The 23,570-nt window shown below is 37.6% G+C and overlaps 1 protein-coding gene across 2 annotated transcripts; it reads left to right on the forward strand.

Moving 5' to 3' along the window:
- The first annotated feature begins 3,700 nt into the window (after positions 1–3,700).
- Positions 3,701–22,681, forward strand: CD226 (CD226 molecule). 2 transcript variants are annotated; one of them, XM_034429377.3, is made up of 6 exons: positions 3,701–3,805; positions 4,205–4,549; positions 10,431–10,766; positions 18,119–18,206; positions 19,186–19,252; positions 22,213–22,681. In XM_034429377.3, the coding sequence occupies exons 1-6, from the start codon at positions 3,757–3,759 to the stop codon at positions 22,324–22,326; spliced, it is 999 nt and encodes a 332-aa protein (XP_034285268.2). In that variant the 5' UTR covers positions 3,701–3,756; the 3' UTR covers positions 22,327–22,681. The 2 variants fall into 2 exon arrangements, with proteins under 2 accessions (XP_034285268.2, XP_087746524.1); XM_087890398.1 differs by lacking the exons at positions 18,119–18,206; positions 19,186–19,252.
- The last annotated feature ends 889 nt before the right edge of the window (positions 22,682–23,570 follow it).

Here is a 23,570-nt window from a genome sequence, read left to right on the forward strand (position 1 = left end):
GGAACTTTGCAACGGGAACAATGAAATGCTTATCTTGTTTCCCAGTATCTCCATTTCACAGCTAGGTGATACAGCCTGAGAAATTATGTTTCAACCAATGTCGTTTCTTATAATACTGTTAAGATTGTCTTCTGACTTGTTGGGCCATACTTGCTGTGTGATATACAGCTTTCGTCTGTTGGATTAAAATGGTAGTATTTGTTTGTTTATATGATTGACACAGCCACCCATCACACAAGCAACTGGGCATCTTACAAGGATTAAAAACACAGAAAGAAACCAACAATGTATAACCCCAGTGTACAAGGATAAAGAATAACCTTACTCATTTGACAAGTATTATATGAATCAAGAAAGCTCATGTCGACAACAGGAGAGCTCATCTAGCTACTTGGCCCAATGAAAGACTATCAAGGTCAGGATCATCTAGATTTCAAGGGAAATGCTCTTTCACATGCAGCTGCTGTTGCTGAAAAGGCACGACTCGGGGGTCCAACACGATGACATTGTTTAGTAGGAGAGACCTGGTGAATGCCCTCCCTGCTAGATCGGCTTGCCTGAGCAAAAACAATTGGGGAACTCTAACAGATTTACATCTGTTGCAATAACTATGAATTTTATTATGTTGGAGATTGGGAATGTATTAGTAATTCTAAAACAATGGAATGGGAGATATAAAACTCCATCCATAAACTGTGGTGGCGCAGTGGTTAGAATGCAGTATTTCAGGCTAATTCTGCTGACTGCCAGAGTTCGATTCCCACCAGCTCAAGGTTGACTCAGACTTCCATCCTTCCGAGATCGTTAAAATGAGGACCCAGATTATTGGGGGCCCTATGCTGACTCTGTAAACCGCTTAGAGAGGGCTGTAAAGCACTGTGAGGGGGTATCTAAGTCTAAATGCTATTGCTGCAACTCTACGGGCCCGTTTATCCAGCTCTGCCTCGCGGTGAGTTGTCTCCGCAGTGAATTGGCTGTGTGGAAATGTCCTGTGGTAGCTTTGTAGTGAGTTGGCAGAGACAACTTGGCATAGTGAGCTGGTCACGCTGAGTTGGCTGCTCCGAGTTGTCTTAGACCCACCTACACAACAGTCAATATTCTAACAATGTAACATTCATCTGACTACAATTCTAGGTACCCTAAATCTAGCCTAAGAACATAACAAAAAGAGCAAACAGACTCTTGTTTCACTTAATAGAAGTTATGGTTAAAGACTGTTGTTGATTAAGATAATCATAATTGTCAGGGAACTAGCAATTGTAGGTTGCATATCTTATAGGGTTGCCAGGTGTCCACTATTTGAGCGGACAGTCCACTTTTTTCACATTATGTTCACTATTTTTTTTCACAAAATAGTGAACATTTTTTTTATTCAAAAGCTTTATGATTAAATGGTATGTAATTTAAAGCTGTACAGTCTAAGAGAATAAGAATAGGAGAATCACGTTTTGTCTTTTTTTTTTCATAAGTTAGAATGAGACAAAGATCGAATGCTCATTGCAATAATCACATTTTACACAACAGCGCAAAAATGCATTAAAGCAGTTATCTTTTGATATCGAAAATGTGCTGAAGGTTTTTGCTGAATTTTCGAATTCTGCAAAGAAACGAGAAGAGTTGAAATCATTTTTTGAGTTTTGCGAGTCAGAATTCCATGAAGTTTTGCGCCATGTTCCAACACGTTGGTTAAGTTTGTTTAAAGCAGTCGAAATACTTCTTTTAAACTGGATACCTCTAAAATCGTATTTTATTTCTCTTGGATCTGATGAGTGCCATAAGGTTATCTGGAACCTTATTTCGGATCAGGAAAATGAACTCGCAAAGGACAATGAACCAACAATTTCAGAATTGTATTTATATTTCACGCACTTCTTCATGTCAATAATTCAAGACACCCTACTGAAGCTGGAAAGCAAGAAAATTCTTGCATGTGATCTTCACATTATCATGTGTAAGCTGCGTGATTCTTTGCAAAAAAAATACGATGAGCAGTTTTTTGGAATGAAAGTTTTATTTGCCTTATGTAAAAAATATTTGCCTGAGAATGCCGTGCAAAAGTTCAAGAAAGAAGCCATCAATGTGTATCAAAGAGCCATTGCGTACCTAGAAAAGTGGTATAATTTCACCGATTCAGTATATGAAATGCTAAATTGTTTCAATCTAATTGATTGCAATAATCCTCCAACTTTAGAAGAAATGACGAACATCTGGTTATTATCACCATGGTGAGAAGAACTTCCACCCAACACTCTCTTCGATGAAATTTCTGCCTTAGAAGTTTATGTTCATCTGCAGGGCGATTCATCCCTTGATAAGTGGACGTACTTTTTCAAAAAAGAGCCAGCTCCGAGTTTACTGAAACTGTTCCAGTATTGTGCATCAATTCCGTATCAAATGCAAACGTTGAACGAATTTTCAGCGTCATGGGAAATTTGTGGACTGACGAACGTAACCGACTGCTTGTATCAGTTCGAAGTGAACTTTGTATATTTTTTAATATTTCTCAACGTTGTACTGAAATTAAAGAATTATTCCTTAAACACAAAGAATTGATCAAAGCCGCGCAGTCAAATAAAAAATACACACGACAGCAAAGTAAAATGTAATTTAATATTTTACATATTATTATATTTGATGTTTTGAATTTTAAGTAAAGTTTTGAAGTGATTATTTTAATACGTGTTAAAATGTTTGTAAGAAAATATATAATTTAATTGTAATTATTTTTTTATTTTTTTACTTCTTAACCCCCCCCCATTAACATCAAAATGTAATTGTAAATAACCTCTGAATCAGCCTGTTTTTGCAAAAGGCAATGCCTTTTCCTTTAAGATCAGTGTATACAGAGCAAAGATTTATGTCTCACATTCAGTGTCCACCTTGCCTGCCTAACAAGACAATATGTTTAGGCTTTATTGGTTCAGCTGATGAATGGAGGCCAATTAAATTAGTTTACTTTTTAAATGCCTGAAATGGAAGCTAAGAGGACCCAAAGGTATGGTGTGGTTTTTTCCAAAAAAGCAACTGGCCTTTTTTTGTTTTTGCTTGAAGAAATTTTGCTTCTCGTCCAAGAAGCTTCTTCAGTTCACCTCATTCAGAACTGAAAAAGCTTCTTAGATGAGAAGCAAAACATCTTCAAGCAAAAACAAAGAAAGGCCAGTTTCCCTTTGAAAAAACACATTTGGGACAACCGTGACCCAGATGACTGAAAATCTCCATAGACATGAAGCTAAGGGAAAGCTTTATTTGTTCCTTGGCAAAGAGATTCATGGAAGGAAGGAAGGAAGGAAGGAAGGAAGGAAGGAAGGAAGGAAGGAAGGAAGGAAGGAAGGAAGGAAGGAAAGACATAAGAATCCGTAAGCACAATTTTACAGATAGCAACAAAGTGCTACCAATGCTTCCATTCAAAACACTAAGACAGAGAAACTCAACTGTGAGAAAGCAAGGAAGCAATTCAGGAAGGTTAATCAATCAATTTTCTTAGCACAGACTTAGAGCACAAAAGTAATATTGGAATTGATCTAACAGGTGGGGGAGTAGTCTGTGGTGTCCTAGATTATCATGGAATTCATGACAACTTGTGTAAATGGGCTTCCTGTATCTCTTTACAGACACCCCTGCACTACAACAGTTTCCCAAAATGATGCAGCCCTTTGTCTTGCTAGTTCAGATAAAAATACCACCCTCCCTACCATGTGACCAGGAAACACAGAAAGCATAGATGAAGCTCTCTCAGTCCTTTTAGCTGTGCTGAAGATGAATTGCCTTGTGTTCTTGGTGATGGCTTTTCTACAGTCCTACCAAAGTAAGACTCATTTCTTAACTAATACATTTCTTTCTCATTGGTTTTTTTGCCTGCTTACTTCCTACTAAGTGGAAATCTATGAAGTTTTGAAGAAATTTATTCCAATAAAAGTAAGACCACTGCTATTTGTTTCTGGTATTGCAATCTTACGGATGTTTCACTCATTAGTGAATCTGACTATATTCAAAATGAATTAGATGATGGAGAATTGTAGCGAATATTATAACCACATCGTAATGTTATTAGTAATAACTTTGGAGATGGGTTTGCAGAGCTTGCTGTGCAACTATAAAGAGTTTGGGTTGAGAGAAAGACTTTGTTTGATCAGTGCTGCATGCATTAAGTGGATATTTTTTTTTGTGACTCACTGTTTAACAAAATTAAAATATTCTATTTTAGGCAATGTATCTTTAATGGCAGAGGGAAAACATGTGGATTCAATTGTGAAACTCTCCAGTACCATGGCTCTTAAATGTGTCTGCCCAAAGAATGCATCTATTTCTCAGATGGTATGGGAGAAGGAAGAGAATCAAATGAAACAGCTCATTGCTGCCTTCAGACTACCTTATGATCTACATATTGGAAGCAACTATAAGGGAAGAGTCATGGTCACTAATTTTACCTCAGACAATAAGACCTTGATTTTCAGCAACACCACTGAGGAAGATGTTGGTTTTTACCTCTGTTCCTTTCATACTTTTCCATATGGGATCTTGGAAAAGACAATACAGGTTGTTCAATCTGGTAAGGTAAATCTGTTTATTTCCATTTTATAAGCTATTGGTAAATTCAAATTCTGGATATTTGCTTTCAAAGTTGAAAGGAAATCAAATTTCAGTGAAGCATTCTCAGGTGAATTTTTCCTACCTTCCCATTGATGTTACAAGTGAGTTTCAGGCAGCTCCTTCCTCACCCAAAGCCATCGATAGTCAATATCTTCTAAAAGAGAAGGAAGAGAGGTAGATTTATAAAGCTGGGATGCCGCCAAGGAAAAAGAAGATCTTAGCTTTGTCTTCAAATTCTTAATTGGTTAACTGACCAGGGATTAGACTAGCTGGCACTAGGTAATATTCAATGTTACTTTTAACCATTAGTTCTATTAAACAACAAAAACAATTTTTGGAAAAGCATAGCAAACATCACCTCTCAGATATACTATTCCTTTACAGAGATGGTCACCTCTTTGAATGGGTTCACACATAGTGCAAATAATAAACATAGTTTATTTGGTTTGGTTTTGTGGGTCTTGGGAACTCCATGGTTTGCAAACTAAATTTATTCATCATATTTTAAAAGTACCCCTCTCCCAGACAGAGGAAGACTTCATGACTTTATGACTTCATTCAGTGCGTGAATCCAGGCTACTGTGCTTTTATTCCACAATGGTGGCATAGAATAAAATATAAAGCAGTCTCTTTCTTTTGCACACACCACACCCCCCACTTTGGAGCCTCACAACACTTGCATGTTAACAGGGAGAGATTATTTTATGGGAAAGAGAAATTTGAAAGAAATGGGAGCTATTCCTTGTTCACCTGCCCATCAAGTTTTGTACTCAAAAATGACTCCTTATTTCCTCACTGCATGGAATTCTGACTTCTTTTTTTGCTAGAAAAAACATTCCTTTGCAACATCATTATAAAAAGGGAGGGAGAAGAAATTTGTGAAAAGAAGGTTCAAATGGAAAATAGATTCAAGAGACTTCACCTCTCTGTTACATGATCTTGAAAGGATTTTTCTGAGCAATAAAAAAAAAATCTTCTGCATTTGTACATAGCAGGAGATTTTGAAACACAGTGGTAACAAAAACAAGAAATGTACTTCTTCCTTTTTTCTCTCTCTCTATAAATGTGCCTCTGCCTAAATTACCCATTTGCTTATAAAATAATTTTAAAATTGTGCATTATGCTTTCACGGCACTTGAAATATTTTCTATTGCCTTCAACCAAAAATGTCATATTAAAACTATATTAATTTTCCTCTTTAGCAACGAACAATTTTGCACTTAGAAACCATTACTGGTGGGTTTAGATAATGAGTCAAAGGCTCTTGAGATGTACTTTTCACAGTTACCGTCGATATTTTATCTAAAGAAAAAAAATGGTACCAAAGGAATCATTGCTTTTCTTTATAGATGCTGTAGATTATTGTATTCACTACTATTTATTATGTCAATTGTTAGAAGCCTTTAATTTTGGAAGCTGCCATTGTATGCATATGGATGAAGGACACTGCATTCCTGGCACCCTTTTATTCATGAATGTTGTCCCAGCTGAAATTTTAATTGCCGCTCAGTTGGGTCTTTGATTATGCTAACTTCTAGTTCAATGTTTCTCAACCTCAACAACTTTAAGAAGTGTGAACCTCAACTCCCAGAATTTCCTAGCCTGCAAGGCCGGCTGGGGGAATTCTGGGAGTTGAAGTCCACATATCTTCAAGCTGCCAAGATTCAGAAACACTGTTCTGATTCCTTCCCCATTCAGAATACCCCCCCGACATGTGAATTTTATTTGTCAATATTCCCCAAATAGCCATTTAGTTCTGGGATGACAGAGAATATCTAGAATCCCCAGTTTAAATTCTGAATAAATCCTAATGAACAATAGAATAGGAAGGTTCAGGCTTAGAAAGTCCCCTATGCCAGCAAGAAGCATAAAATATAATTAGAAGTACAATTTCTGAAATTGATGAGGAACTAGACATTAGCCTTCTATAGCTGATATCAAGGCTGAACCTAAAATTTGGCTGAGACAAGAAAGAAGATATTTAATTCAAATTCTTTCATTTTTAAAAATCTGTGACCAGTAACTTGTTTCTGATGAATATACAATATTTTAGATAAATATTTTGAGTACATATATGATCCTTCTTGTAGTATTCTGGAACAATCAAAGATGTGTATGTGATATAAGGAGTATTTTTTTTTGAGACATTGATGTTCATCAGATAATTGTAAATCAGTAACTGTGACTACAGTTTTGACATAATTTTTAGCTCCTGTCTATGGTTGTCATTCATTGTAACATAAGTATACTTCAGGATTATCTGGAATACAGGGGTGGGTTCTAACCGGCTTTACTTCTGGTTCTCTTTGTGCGCGCGCTTCGCGCCAAACTTGCACTTTGCGCAAGCGCGTTGCAAATCTGCCCAGCTGAGGTGCGGCAATCCGCTCTGCCGCACCTCTCAGCTGGGCGAAAAAAGAAGAAATATAAGGTCAGAATAACGCAGGGGTGGGAAGGAGGGCCCAGCTCCCAAAGAAAGAGAACCGGTTCAGTGACGTAATAGCGTCACCGCTATCGGCTCGGCTGAACCGGGCCGAACTGGGAACAACCCACCACTGCTGGAATAGCACAACATCAGAAATGCGAGATTTCCTTTCCTCCACTTTTAAGAATTCTTTGTTGCAAAGCAGAAAGTACACTTTTCAGAAGATGTCAATCTTCTTGATCATCATTAGGAACAAGTTTTTCTTCCTTCGTTCTGTTCTCACCACAGAAGACTGTTACCCTAAGGTCTTGCCAAGAATCATAAGTCAATGAAATTTAATGACAAAAACTATAAACTCTGAATTTCCCAATCTGGCTACTGAGTCACAGATTGTGCTACTGAACACAATCAATGGCTAATCCAACTAAAGATTATGGAAACTGATGAAACTATTTCTGGAGGACACCAATAAGCCAGCAAGCATAATTAGGTGATATGAAAATAGTTCTTAAAAGGCTACTGAAAATTAAAGAGCAATATAGCCATAATTTTTCATGCATGGACATGCGCGACAGAATTATAATTTAAATTCTATGTGATAGAAAATAATTTAAAATGACTATGGCTTATGTGTCATGTGTCAACTCCTCAGGTCTGTTACAGTCAACCAAAAGGCAGTTTAAATTCTAAAAACATGAGATGGTTGTAGGGCAGAAAGAAAACCAAAAAGCAAATCTATAGCTTAAGAAGCCATAAATTTGAAAGTAGGCAATTCAATGAAAGGTAGACATAAAACGATATGCATGCTTTCACATCAATGAAGGAATTTGACATGATTCTTTTTTTTTCTATTGTAACTATCTGCTGATGAAAAACAAAAGAGTAGATGAATAAAGTAAAAATGCTTAGAGTTGTGCTTCTTGCACTCAGTAAATATAAAAAAAATGCAAGAAAGGGTAGGGGGAAAAAAGCTGAAAGCTCCATTAAATCCACCAAACTTCTTTCTTAGCAGCACTCAATTTTCTTTGGCTCAAAGCATCCTTTTAGATGTTTTCTTTGCTTCTGTTTTGCTAAAAGTGGAAATGTCTGACATGATTTACAGTCACACTAGGTAAATACGTTTTAAGAAATGTTTCTGTCCCACCAAGGTAAAGGACAAAACAGTCAGAAGGGCAGCACTTTAATGATGCAGTTGCAGCTGTCAGCTTGCCTTTTTTTTTAATTCCCCTGTTGACACCCCTGAGTGATCAAACACATTTAACAACTTCTTTCCCCATAATAATGCTTCTCATTTTAGAAAATAAAACAAAATGATTCATTTTTCCTCTGTTTTTATTTAATGTATAAATTATGTCCAACAGCCAACAGTAAACTGTCCAACCAAAGAACTTCTAAGACATCCCTAACCAAAAATGGCAGAGCAAGCCACTAGACTATAAACGGAGAGCAAACCTCACTCCTTACTAGCACTGATGATGTTACCTAGTTTGGGTAATGAAACACCTGCAAGGAAACAACCAAGCTCAGAGAGCACCAAGGAGCCCTCACTTCAACCCTGAGCTACAAATATCTCTTTTATAAATTACACTCATCAATTATTAGAAACCTGGTATAATTATAATTAAAAATAATCATTAGCAGCATGTCATATAAAAGAAAAAATAAAGACAAGAGCAGGTATAATAAATTGTAAGAGTAAAAGTACAGTGACGATACATCATTTAGTTTCTAAAGCCCAAATTAGGAAATAATATTTTACTCAATATCTGAAATATAGTAAGGAGCCTGCTTTCTCTGCAAGATTATGCCACAAATGTCCAAGTTGTTCACTGAGATTAGTTGTTGTAGAAAGTGTCTCAGAGGAAGCTGGAGATATGTATCTCTCTCTCTCTCTCTCTCTCTCTCTCTCTCTCTCTCTCTCTCTCTCTCTGTGTGTGTGTGTGTGTGTGTGTGTATGAGGACTTATAAGTCCGAAATAGATCTATCTTAGTCTCCTTAGTCTCCCAATGGGCAGCAGAGTGTTTGCTGGCTGCCAGAGAAAAAAAAGCCTAGAAACTAGTGGATTGTGATTTCACTGAACTAGGGCTGCATAAAAATCTTGGTTTACGTAGAAAGAACCTGGCTAAAGAGAAATACATATAATACTGTACCTTTACAGGGAGGATACATGGGATGAAGGTGTGGCTAACTGATGAGGACTTATAAATCTGAAATAGATCTATCTTAGTCTCCTTAGTCTCCTATATATATATATATATATATATATATATATATATATATATATATGTATATGTATATGTATATGTATATGTATATGTATATGTATATGTATATGTATATATATGTATGTATGTATATATGTCTTCTATATATATAGACACACACACATATACACACACACACATGTATGTATATATCTGTGTATATGACTCTTTCTCCAAGTATTTTTGGAGCATGAAGAACTTTCCACATTTGTGTGTGTGTGTGTACACACACATACACACACACCAATGTGGAAAGTTCTTCATGCTCCAAAAATACTTGGAGAAAGAGTCATATATACATATACACACACACATATATACTGTGTTTCCCCGAAAATAAGACCGGGTCTTATATTAATTTTTGCTCCAAAAGACGCATTAGGACTTATTTTCTGATTAGGTCTTATTTTGGAGGAAATACGGTACTAAATGCATCTATCTGGCTGACAATCTTAACTGGGGCTTATTTTGGGGAGGGGAGGGCTTATATTATGAGCATCCTGAAAAATCATGCTAGGTCTTATTTTCCGGTTATTTTCCGGTTATTTTCACCTATTAGTGTTATAACTGTCTGTATGGAGTCCTATACTGGGGCATTTCTTGATTTTAGACTTTTTGGTTGATCCAAAATCAATCAACTAGAGTTGTGACTAGACTGGAGCTCAAAGTACAGATCATAGAATACCCCTCTTAATTCAAAACAACTAGAGAACTTCCCTCACAGTTTCTACCCAGGCTTCACAGACTAGTATTCACATAGAAATCAGCTGGTTTGGTGGCTGCTCTTATTTTGGAGGGAAACTTTCCATGCAAGATATTGGATATAATAATTACCCACAATTATTTTAGTTCAAATATAAGATTTAAAAAAAAATTCTGTGATATTTCCTGGCATTTCTCAAAAATCTAATTGGTTCTCACCTTTATGGTCAATTGATATTATAATTATGTAGAATATTGTAAATGGTGGTTTTAAATGTTACTTGAATTTATTTTACTGCTTTATATTACTGTTTTTAATTAACTTGTCAGCTGTTTTGAGTGCTTCTAAAGCAGACAAGGCATGTAACATTTTTGAACATAAATACATTATGCATGACATTATCCCTATCTCCCACACTTCTTACTTTTATCGGGGTTTTTTTTCCAAACAGGAGCATTTGAATTTTCAAAGTTGCCAATTCATCATTTGACTACTAAACCAGGAGAAAATGTCACTTTTGAATCTTGGTCTAACTCCGATGTAGCAGTGAATCGAATGACATGGGAAAAAGTGCAACCCGACTGTATAGATCTTATAATCCAGTGTGCGGATTCTGAAATGCCAGTCTATGGCTCGGATTATCAAAACCGTATAGATTGTATCTCTGAAAGTTCAATTGTGCTTTGGAATGTCACAGCTTCTGACTATGGAATGTACCGCTTTTCTTACGACAAGGTGAATGGAGAAAATGGAACTGGCTGGATAAAACTGACCACTAATAGCTATGGTAAGTTAAAGGAAAACATATAACAATGATGAGAACGATAATGATGGTGATGAGTCACACAGCCAGCCAGATGTTTGGAGTGGATTTGGCATTTTTGTCCATCTATCGAGTCCTTCCCAAAGTCCCGAGACAGGAGATATTGTCATTTAATAATTTTAAAGGTATTGTTGCAGAATGTAAACTGTTGCAAGTAAAGCTGCATTTTGCAATTGACTGATTGTGATTTTGTCAATTCTGGTGGTGTTCAAGTGGATGTTTTGGAATTGCACCCAAGAGACCTATTACGATTGATCCTATCTTTGATTTCATTTGCTACAGTCATTCTATCTGCAGGTCTTTATATTTTGTGATCCCCCCCCCGTTCTTTCTCTTCTATGCCACTGTCTCCAAATATAGCAATGTCCATTAACCAGATTTTTTTGTATTTCTTATCAACATCTGTTAAATCTGGGGTGTTGTGTGGCATGTGATTGTTTGAATTCTGTAGTCCCAGAGCACTTTAGCTGCTTCATGTTCTTATTACTTTGTCTGTTTTGTGGTCCTACCAGTTCTTGCTTGTAGGCAAGTGGTATTTCTTGCAGATCTTCCAATACACCATTGTTGCTACTTTGTCAGGCCATTGTTTGTTGTCAGTCTGTGTGATCTTCTTGCAGCAACTAACTAGGTGGTCCACTTTTTCTTCAGCTTCTTTGCAGAGGTGGCATTTGCTGTCTATAGCTGTCTTTTCAGTTCTGGCATTGTAGGCATTTGTTCTTACGGCTTGGTCTTGTGTAGCCAGAATTAGACTCTCTGATTCTTTTCAATTTTCTTGCTCTTAATCATTGCCAGGTCTCATTATCTATTTAGCCTGCTGCATTTTTAATGGATTGGCCATGTAAGACTTTGCTTTGCTAAGTCTCCTTTCTATTCTTCATTTGGTCTTTCTTGTAGGCCAGTTGGGTCTTTTTGGTATTCCATAAGCCTTCATGGTGTACCAGTTTCAGTGCATCTTCTTCACATCCTTCAGATATCCTTCCAATGTGCTTTTTTCTTCTTTAACTATCTAGCAACATTCCACACCCACCAATTTTTCTTGGTTAGTAGTATCTAGCATGATTCATTATCATTATTTTTCTGTTCTTCAGGGCTTAAAGTTCTGCTTGAATCTAGTCCACTATTCTAGCAGTATAGCTAATGACTGGAATAGCCCAGGTGTTAATTGCCTTGTTTTTCCTCCACTGAGTTTTTACGAACTTCACTTTTCTGATGTATTTATTACTAATCTTCTTGACTTCATTATGCGTGATGTTGTCATTATTTGTTTTGGCTCATTGCATAGTCAGCCAGATGTTCAGACTGGATTTCACATTTCTGTCCACCTATGAGTCCTTCCCAAGGACCTGGGATAGGCAGAGGTTGTTGATTAATAATTTTTAAAGCTATTGTTGCAGGATGTAAACTTTTCCAAATAAAGCTGCCTTTTGCAATTGACTGATGATGAATTTGTCAATGCGGATAGCATACAAATGTTGCTACAGTTATTTTGGGATTGCACCCAAGTCGCCTATTACTATTGGTACTACCCTTGCTTGCCTTTACCACAGTTGTTCTATTTCTGTTTGCAGGTCTTTGTATTTTGTTATCTTCTCCAGTTACGTCTCTTCTAGACTGCTATCTCCAGGCACTGCCACATCTGCTATCCAGACTTTTTGTCTTTCTTATCGACAATTGTTAAATCTGAGGTGCTATGTGGCAGGTACCTATCTGTTTGAAGTCGAAAGCCCCAGAGCACTTTAGCTTCTTCATTTTCTATTACTTTCTGTCTTTTATTATCCCACCAGTTCTTGCCTGCAGATCTTCCAATGCAATAATAATTTATTATTATATACACAAAAATGTGACCTCACAGCCAGCCGTTCTTTAGCTGGAGTTGGCTGTCATACATACTGAGTTCTTCCCAAGAACCTAGGATTTCTACTTATCATTATTATTAAAATATATGTGCTCATTTCCAATGATTCTTTATAAAAAGAATCTTTATAAAAAGATAACTCTATTAAAAATATATATTAGTAAAATCCTTACATTGCTATTAAATAAATATATGTTACATTGTTCTGTGACTGATAAACATCTGAAAAATGAAAGAGCATGAAAAAAGTTGAACACATTATCTTTGACTTAATGATCAAAAAGTAGACAGGAAAGGAAATGTTGCAAAGGTGTTAGAAAGGAAATGTTGCAAAAGTGAGAAGTGTCAAACTAAATAAAAACGTATTACTGCATCCTATTGGAAAAAAACCCATCAGTTTAAGCAATGAAGACTAAAGAACCAAATTTAGAATAACACCGAAGCCCACAAGTCAAACTGATGGAAACTCCCATTAAAAAAACAAAACAGAACAAAATCCCTTTTGCATTTGTAGAGCGCTGTCTTTTGAATCCTAGACATGAAATTAAGAAAAGGCCAAAATGGTTACACTCACATTTAATTAGTTCATAGAAATAGTTTTCTCATGGCTCCCATGGGTAAGATAACCATTTGTTTAATGTAAAAAAAATGAATACAAAGATACCTTATATCACAGTCTATTGAAAGAGTATTGTTTGGATGCCACTTGGACACATTTTCCAAAACATCAGGCACAGGTTTTTCCATTGCTATGATTCTTTCCAAATACCAGCAGATGCCACAAACTGAACACGTTGCAAAGCTAGCGTTCAGTCTGAATTCTGGCTCAGACCCAAGAATGCATCCGACTATCAGGAAAATATATCTTCTCTTCTTCCTGCTTACAAGCTTAAGCTCTTCTCTTACAAGATCTCTTTGCAAGAATATTGCCCTATTTTTGCTGCCCTTCTATTGATTTCCCTGTAGAACTGCTCCCGTTGAAGCTGACTGGGTAACTTCAAACCTGAGGCCCAGGTATCTTGTTCACAGAGCTTAAGTGATAACAGGGCTGGTCCAGGGGTGAAATGTAACATTTGTTACTACCGGTTCTGTGGGCGTGGCTTGGTGGGGGGGGTAATGTGACTGGGTGGGCGTGGCCATCTTTTTTTTTTAACTTTTCAAAGCATTTTTTCTAATGCTTTGAAAAGCCTCTGACGATCAGGCAACTCAGCTGGGATCGTCAGAGAGGCTTTTTAAAAAATGCTTTGAAAAGCCTCTGAGGATCCCAGCTGAGCAGCGCAATCATCAGAGGGTTTTTTTTTTTTACTTTTAAAAGCATTTTTTCGTCGGAAGAGGTTGTAGAAAAAATGCTTTTAAAAGTTAAAAAAAAAGCCTCTGATGATTGTGCGGCTCAGCTGGGCATGGTGGTGGGTGGGTGGGTGCAGGGATTTTTGCTACCGGTTCTCCGAACCACCCGCCGCCATTGCTACCGGATCAGGCGATCTGGTCCGAACCGGGAACATTTCACCCCTGGGCTGGTCGTTCTCCACTCTTCTCTATCTTCTCCTGTCCTTCCTGCTTTTCTTTCACTTTTCTTGTTTGTATTAATCCCCATCTCTGCTTCTACATGTTTCCCAGCAGTTTTGGCAACAGAGGAAAGTAGCTAGCTAGCCAGCGTTGGTAAGAAAGTAATCAAGAGAAATAATGCATTTCCCAGGATAGAAGGACCAAGAAAAGATACCGAAAACATTGTGCAGGAAACCAAGTGAATATGAATGTAGCAATTTAAATATTAGTAGGAATAGCAGACATTGACAATAAAGTCATAAGTTCCTCGTATTTTTGTTCATTGAGCCACAAAATATATGTTTGTTTGTTTGTTTGTTTGTTTGTTTTAAAAATCAGAATGCATCCCAGTCAGAATGGAATGGCTGAAGAAAATCGAAGCAGAGGCCTCCTTTCACAAGTTGCTTCTTTGCAACCGTGATGCTTTTCCCTTATCGTCAGCCACAGACATTCTCCGATGTTGCTTTTTTCCCACTTTTCACATGCCTCATTTATCACTTTAATAGAATCAGTTTCATTGTTTGCCAGCAGTGATCTTTTTTTTTTTTTTTTGCTCTCTGCTTAGATTTTGGGACTTTTGTTTGCTACCTGTGTTGCTGATCCTGATTCCAGTCAATATGAGTGCTAATCCTCTAAACCGCATGGCAGCAAAGTCGATTAATAGCATTTTTAATATTTTAAAGCAGCTTTAGCTGGTTCAGGAACTCCAGTGTTGTTGTTCCTGAGCAAATGACATAGTGAAGGGCCAGATTCTCAAAAAGAGTTGAGATTCTTGAAGGTGGTGTCACTGGATGCATCTCTCTTTTGCAAGAAAAATGCAAGGGAGGAAATCACACAGAGGTGGACCTGATGGTGCTTAAGCACTCCACCCCTTTTGCTTCGTCTTCCACAAGGCTCAGTGCTGTCACAGACCTGTTCTTACACTTCATGTGCTTAGCAAACATTGCAAACCTTTTAGTAGTGAAGCACCTAACAAGTGGCTCTACCGTCTACTTGCTTGTTTGGGTTGAGTGTGTTGGAACTGACAAGCTGTCAGTATTTCTTCTAGAGAACTGCAGTCAAGGGGCAGTGAAGGTTGAAATCAATCACCTACATGTTTCTAGGACTAAACTTCAAGGCAGGCTTAGTAAGTATTTTCTCTCCTTGCAGATGTGAGGGATGTCAGAACATGTGATTTGTCTCTGCTTTCCATATCTTGTTTCTAGGAAATAGAGCTGATACATTAAAACTGGTAGAAATATATGCCTGACTTGAAATCCTCAGGGAAAAAAAAAAAGAAACAGACCTTTTGTTGTTTGCATCTCAGTCACTACAAAGAAATAAAGAGCACCAGGCATTATTTGTTCTTATTTTGCTCCTGATACGCAGCCCAAGTTGTATTGAGTTTGCAACTTTCTTATTGGCTTTGGGTCAAAACTGATCATTTCTTTTGCAGAGTTTGGTTGTGGGGGGGGGAGATCAAAGCCATTTTTTTGGATACCATCTCTTGATTCCAAATCATGGATGCTCCAGGACAATGATGAAGATACACTGATAAATTTCTATTGACTGCTGAACTTAAGCGAACTCTATGTAATGATTGAAGGGTTAAGGGTATGAAGGACTCTGAAGAAGATATAAATAGGGTTAGGCACTATCCAGCCCTAACCTTGTGAGTTCAGGTCAGGTAGCCAGTCAGTCAATCTTCCTCCTCCATGCCAATTCTAAAAAAATGTTTGAAAACTGGAGGTGTTGCAGAAAAGATATCATCCAGCTTAACAAAGTGTTTTTTAATTAGTCAGCACCTGGACCAATCTCATGGCGAACCATAGGTTGATGGCGAACCTATGGCACGCATGCCAGAAGTAGCACACAGAGCCATCTCTCTGGGCATGCAAGCTGTCGCCCATTGCTCTTCTGGGTTCCAGCACATCAGCCAGCTGGTCTTCACGCATGCAGGAGTGCCAGAAACCAGAAGACCAGGTGGCCGGTGCGTATGCACACACCGGAAGCCAGAAGATTATCTCCCCAGTGTGTGCATGCACCCCGGGGGTTGCTGTTCAAGTTTCTGGCATGCATGCGCGCGCGCACGCGCGGTCCCATTTCAGTACTCGTTGCCAAAAAGTTTCGCTAACATTGGCCTAGATTAAGTGAAGGACATTTTTTAGCTGCAGTAGACTTAGCAAGAGTCGCGGTGGCACAGTGGTTAAAATACAGTACTGCAGGCTACTTCTGCTGACTGCCGGCTGTCTGCAATTTGGCAGTTTGAATCTCATCAGGCTCAAGGTTGACTCAGCCTTCAGTCTTTCCGAGGTGGATAAAATGTGGACCCAGATTGTTGGGGGCAATATGCTGACTCTGTAAACTGCTTAGAGAGGACTGTTAAGCACTGTGAAGTGGTATATAAGTCTAAGTGTTTTTGCTGTTGCTATTAGCTCTGCAAAACACAGATAATCAGTACTTCATTACTTTTACTTTGCAGCAAATGAGTCTCAAAAAACAGACTGGGAAATATAACCTACTATAGGATTTTATGTGAGGAAAAGGAGACAAGCTGCAATTCCCATCTGATTGTTATAACTGTATTAAATCACATTTTCATAGGCTGAGAAGTATTCCAACAGAGTGTGTTGGCTCTTTCAGCTTTTGAAGTCACACACCAGTGACATGCTCTATTCCCAAGCATAGCTTTGAGAAATAGGCTGGAAACACAGTCTTTCAGCTTTATGTCTCAGACAATAGTATAGAAAGTTAATAATCAGCTTTACCTGTATTTTTAGAAGATCAGTTTGATAAGGTTCTTCAAGACAATTGTTATCTTCCTCAGCCTTTGAGATTTGAATTTATATGAAATATAACATAAAGGCTACCTTCACGCAGGCTTTCTGTTTTTTATTTAAAGAAACTAATCCTTTAAAAAGTGTCATAGATTCTCTAGGAGTTCTTATTATGCGATAGTATCTAAAGCCTATCTTAACATAGAAGGCAGAAATTTTACTATTCACTAACAATACAAAAATGGAACATCCTTAATATCCGGTTCTCAGATGACTATCTTGGAAGGTTTCTTCTTTGTGAAAGTCCTTGATGCAGCATTGGAGGCAAAGCCTTATCCCGCTCTTAACGCCTCTTGAAATGAAACTTAAAGAACATGTTTTGAGAGCTATCTGTGATTGATAAATTTTCACTCAAGGTAATTCCATATTGTAAGGTGAGAAAAAAGGAATGGATGATTGTACAGAATTGCACTTTCAAGAATTCCTTCCAATGGCCCATATTCTCTAGTACTACTGGGAGCAACCTGAAGTTACATTTAGAGAGCCACAAGCTTCCACAGCTCTGCCACCCTGTAATGGTCTATGACAGCGTTTCTCAACTTGAAAACTTTTAAGATGTGTAGACTTCAATCGCAGAATTCCCCAGCCAAGGTTTCTTAAAGTTGCCAAGATTGAGAAAACCCTAGTCTAGGTTTATCAAATCTGATTATCTAATAGGAGTATATGCCAGGAGCTGCCTATAGAAGCATGTAGTAATCCCTTATCAACAAAATATGATGTAATTTAAACCTTTTCATTGCATTGGATGCCAATGTACTTGGAATACATACATGGGGAATGATTTGTGGAATGTCTTCTATAAACACCACATGGCTGCAAGCATGATACCATTTATGCTCAAAATAATGTCAGCTAATGTGGATCAGCTCGACTTTCTAAATTGATTACAATTACAATGAGAATTACAGTAATCTCAGAAGATAAATCATTCTTCTGGATTCCATACTCTACTCTTGTCTTCTTGTCCTTCTAATTTCTTCTCGTATATTTAAGACTTCCATATTCATAGCATAAATTATTTGAAATGTCTTCTGATGATGCATTGTTCAGAAAATAAACGTTTCCTCTTATTGATTATATTTACCGTATTTCTTTTTTAGCACTTATATTTACTAAGCTGCATATGATTGTTATTGGAAGCGGTGCCTTTTTAATCCTGGTTATTGTGGTTTTACTTATATACAGAAGGTAAGATATGATTCGATATTATAGCAGAATGCACCCAGTATGCTATGTCCCAAAATTTGTATTTGTATCCTGTCATGGTATCTAAAGCTTTTTTGGTATCTTATCAAATTAATGTCGTGCTGATCTCCATACAAGGAGTGATAACTATATGCTGCAAGTTGTTACAGTTGGCATGGAAGCATTTAGGAGAACCTATCTTGCTGATTTCTGCCAAGGAAAACAGTTTTTTCATGCCTCAGTCTGTAGCAATTGGTTGAAAATGTTCAATTACAAGATAGTTAATGGACCTTTGCAAACATATAAAAATGTGGCTTTTGTTCCAGGCTTATCTCTTTCAGACTCTCATTCTGAATATCACTAAGAGTCTAAAATTGTTCTTGTATATTTTTATTAGAATGTTTCAATATAATAAAAGAATACAAAACAAATAAAAAGAGATATAAAATAAGATAAAGAGAAAAAGAAATAATAAAACTATGCTTTCCCTCGCTATCAAGTAATTGTCGTCTTAATATTTTCCTCATTCTCGTCATCTGTTCTTAATCCCTGAATCCCCAAATCATCAATTCAGTCTTTTCTTATTTTAACAAAAAGTCCACATAAGATTTCCAAACTTTCAAAAGAAAGAAAGAAAGAAAGAAGAAAGAAAGAAAGAAAGAAAGGAAGGAAGGAAGGAAGGAAGGAAGGAAGGAAGGAAGGAAGAAAGAAAGAAAGAAAGAAAGAAAGAAAGAAAGAAAGAAAGAAAGAAAGAAAGAAAGAAAGAGAAAGAAAGAAAGAAAGAAAGAATCTTTGTTGGAAAGTCTGAAATGGGAGGGATATGGAAACTACTGTGCCACAGATTTCACTTAAGTTGATTTGTGTAATATTTTATTCAGCTACACACCCTGATTTAGTTGTGCAATTTAAAAATAATTTAAATTTTAATCATGATCAAAAGAATTAATAGTTAACAACCACAAAATTATTTTTGTTCATTTAGTTTTTATGTCACCAAAAAGAGGACAAGGATTAAGAAGATGAGAGACTACAAAACTACTTCTAGACAGGTACGTGCAAATGGAAATTGTTTCGTTGGTAGACTTTTTAAAAATCAATAGTCTCACTGGGGGCAAAGGATCCAAACCATACGGAAGCAGTATTTTTAAATAACTGTACCAGTTACAATGTCAAACTCCTTACAGTAGCACATGACTAAGGGGATTCACAGAGAGTTTTACTAATCAGGCTTAATGCAAGGAAAAATGGGTTACATAAGTATATCATAGACCTCACATTACTGATTACATTAAGACAGATCCTTTTTTCTAATAGCCTTCTGAAAAGATGACTTTGTTAAAGGGGTAATATTCATGTGGTCCTTATATATCATGTTTAGTAAAAATTCCTTTTCTTTCTGAGACTCAGAGAATTCTATTAGTCCATTCCATTACATCCGGTGCGTGGACAAAGAGGGGCATCATAAGGGTATCCAACTTAGTTGTGCATTTTGGGTTCAAGAGCTTCTTCAACTAGGATCTCATTGGGGGAAGCATGCAGTGGTGAAATGTAAATTTTTTTACTACCGGTTCTGTGGGCGTGGCTTGGTGGGGGGGGGTAATGTGACTGGGTGGGCATGGCCAACATTTTTTTTTTTTACTTTTAAAAGCATTTTTTTGGCTGAAGAAAAAATCCTTTTAAAAGTAAAAAAAAAGCCTATGATGATCATGTGGCTCAGCTGGGCATGGGGGGGTGGGGCAGGGATTTTCTCTGAACCACCTGCCGCCATCGCTACCGGATTGGGCGATTCAGTCCAAACCGGGAGCATCTCACCCCTGAAAGCATGGCTATAGATACAGAGTGGATATATCTTCACTTTCTACTCATGACAATCAGAAGTATCTGAATGACATCGTGGACCAAGGTGGGCCTTGGCCTGGTCCATCACAGTCGTTCTTGTGGTCTTCGGATAAGACTTTGTAAGACAAACAATTGTTTGAACAACAAAGTGGAGAACCTCTGACACACTTCAAACTGCCTTGGGGCAGTTTACATAAAATGCTCACAAAGCACAAAGACTTTATTTACTTATTTCTAGAATGGCGTTATAACTGAGAATCTATAAGTCACACAGAACATCATATATTCTATTCAGAATTTTCTTGTTTCTCCATAATAGTCATTAGCTGACCTGATTCTGTTTTATTCTTATTAGGTAGCTAATATTCAGCTTTTCATGGTTTGCCAGCTTGGTAGCTTCACAACTGTATCAGCCTGAAAGGCTGAGGATTTGGCTTTCTTTGTTCAGCTTTCTTTGTTCCTTTTCTACAGAGGAAAATAGAAGAATCAGTTGCAGCTGAATCTTTCTTCCATTCTTGGAGAGAGAAAAAAAAACCAGTATTAAGTTGGATGATTTCCATGCACTTGCACAGCAATGATAATGCAGGACGCAGGCAGTAGAAGGGTTGTTTGATGAGATTAAGTAGTTTTGAAAGAATATTCCCAATAGCTAAAAGCGCGTTTGACAGCATTTTCATAGAAGATGTTGCATTTAAAAGAAGTAGTCAGAGTCATACGGTTTATTTAGACAGAGAGTCCACACTGAACAACTCTCATTCAGCGACTGGTCCTTGAAGTTGCAGCCATTGCAACATTCCTGTTGTTACATTCATCACTATATGGGCACCTGGTAACTGACCCACATTTCTTACCATCACAGTGTTTCCCATGATCATGATTTGTGACCTTCCCTGCTGGCTTCCCTGGCCTGGCCTCCCTGGCCTCGCCTAATTCTTTTCCTCTTTTAAATGTAAATTTTAATTTGTTTTTAAATTATTGGGTATTTTAAAATTGTCTCAGCCAAATTATTTAATTCGTTTTTATTCTATTTTAAATTTTTGTATTTATGTGTTTTATTCTGTGGCTGTTCACCGCCCTGAGTCCTTCGGGAGTAGGGCGGTATATAAATCCAATAAAAACAAAAACAAAACAAAACAAACAAATAAAATGAATGGGGAAGCCAGAAGGAAGTCAAAGTCATGATCACATGAGATCCTTGCTAAATGACCTGCATTGATTTGCTAAATAACAGCAACCAGGAATTGCTGGTACCGCCGTTGCCAAGAGGCACAGTCATGTACATTTTATGACTCCACTGAGTGGTTTGGTGATTGAAATTTCAGTCCCAATTGCCATTGTTAAGTGAGGACTGCAGCAGCATTTTGGAATACCTGCACAATTGTGTGATTGCTTGTCTAGGCAAATCACATTTTTAAAAATTCACCATAAATCACATGCAGAAAGCTCTGGAATGAGACTGCTGAAATGTCATGACATTTGTAGCCATTTTAATTTCAAAATGCATTTATTTAATTTGTAACATCGGCAGGTACAAGACCTGGTACGTACTGGGAATATGTGCAAGCTACTAGCACGTAGTATTTTAAACCTTTTAAAATTTCCCCCTACAATAAGAATTAAGCTTAAGTCAAATCAAAAGTTCCTATTTTCAACTTTTATTTTGACGTGATGCTCCTCTGTGACTCTTCTGGAGATTGAACACAGGGAATTCTACAGTTTTCCTTGTAAAGTGCAGCTATCCTCATGACAAAAGATACCTGACTAAATAATATCCTTTATTTGAGTACGTGGTGTGGATTGGAAGGTTGGATAATTCTTAGAAATTCTTCTGCTGGCGTCATGCATCAATTTATAACATGATTGATTTGGTTTTGCTTTAATATGTTGTGTCAACTCAGCTAATTATGGATTATATAAACCTCAATTACACAAATTAGGGTTTAGCAGTAGATGTGAATCTAATCTATACCTTAACTTCTTTTCTTTAATGCCGACCACATCTGCAATAATATAACATGCATGTGTATTCATATTTTGATCCTAATTCTTAAAAGTGCAGCATGGACAGTTTGCCTCCATTGTGAGCATTTGTGTTTGAAGGACAGCCCTTTTTTGCTATTTTTTTCCCATTACTGTCTTCTTCTTCTTCTTCTTCTTCTTGCTTTTATAGCCCCAGCAGCAATACAAAAACTGGGCTGGCCAGGACTCAGCACATGCAAGTCAAAGTCCTACTGCAACAGAGGATCCAATCTATGCCAACTGCAAACAGGTTATGAAAAAGTGAATTTACTGCCTTGTATATCAATGAACTACCTCAACTCATTCATTGATCTCTGGGATTAGAATCAGAATATAGCAAGATAACCAATGGTTTTGTTTTTACCTAATAAATCAGGAAAACAGGAAATTAAAAAAACCCTAGCATTTTTTCTCCTCAGATGCATTGATTTGTAGTGGTATATCTGAATTTTCAAAAACACTGATAGCTACCGTATATGAGACAGAATGAAAACCTACTGTGCTAAACAGAACTGGCAGGATCCAGCCCTTCTGAAGTCTGCTCAGGAGATAGGGTACATTTTCACAGAATATAAAACAAAACAGCTGGAAGGGACCTGAGAGGTCTTCTAGTCCAACTCGTTGCTCAATTTAATTTAATTTAATTTAATTTCCAATTTATATACCGCCCTTCTCCCTGAGGACTCAGGGCGGTGTACAGCCAAGATAAAAAACATAGAATACAAATATTAAAACATTTAAAAATATATATAAATTTGGCCCGAAAGTTAAGAATCACAGACTAATTAAAAGAATTTAAAAATTTCTTCTTAAGCCAACCCGGCTTGCTGAAAAAGATGGGTTTTCAGGGAACGACGGAAGGCATTGAGGTCCTGGATTCTTCTTATCTCCGGGGGCAACTGATTCCAGAGGGTGGGAGCCCCCACAGAGAAGGCCCTCCCCCTGGGGGCCACCAGCCTACATTGTTTGGCTGATGGCACCCTGAGGAGGCTCTCTCTGTGGGAGCGCACGGGTCGATGGGAGGTCGTCGGTAGCAGCAGGCGGTCTCGGAGATAGCTAGGCCCTATGCTATGGAGCGCTTTAAAGGTGATAACCAACACCTTGAAGCGCACCCGGAAGACCACCGGGAGCCAGTGCAGCTCGCGCAGGAGCGGTGTTACATGGGAGCGCCATGTTGCTCCCATCACTACCCGCGCTGCTGCATTCTGGACCAGCTGGAGCCTCCAGGTGCTCTTCAAGGGGAGCCCCATGTAGAGAGCGTTGCAAGTGGGAGATAGTGGCCTTGAGTCTAAATATGATGCCTTTCCTAACCCTAACTGGTAACATGCCACTTACAAATCTCTGCCAATTGCAAAGTGCAGTTCTCATAATTATTTTCTATAATCCACCCAGAAGGCAACCCGGAATGGATATAAATTTGTCATAGTTTGTGCAGTATTCCTGATGTACATATCTGCAAAAGTTGGTTAGAGTCGGTAGGCATCCAAACAAGCAATTTAGTTAACAGAA

The sequence above is a fragment of the Pantherophis guttatus genome, chromosome 3 (genome assembly GCF_059756535.1).
Source record: "Pantherophis guttatus breed Tessera chromosome 3, ASM5975653v1, whole genome shotgun sequence".
In the NCBI taxonomy this organism is placed as follows: Eukaryota; Metazoa; Chordata; class Lepidosauria; order Squamata; family Colubridae; genus Pantherophis; species Pantherophis guttatus.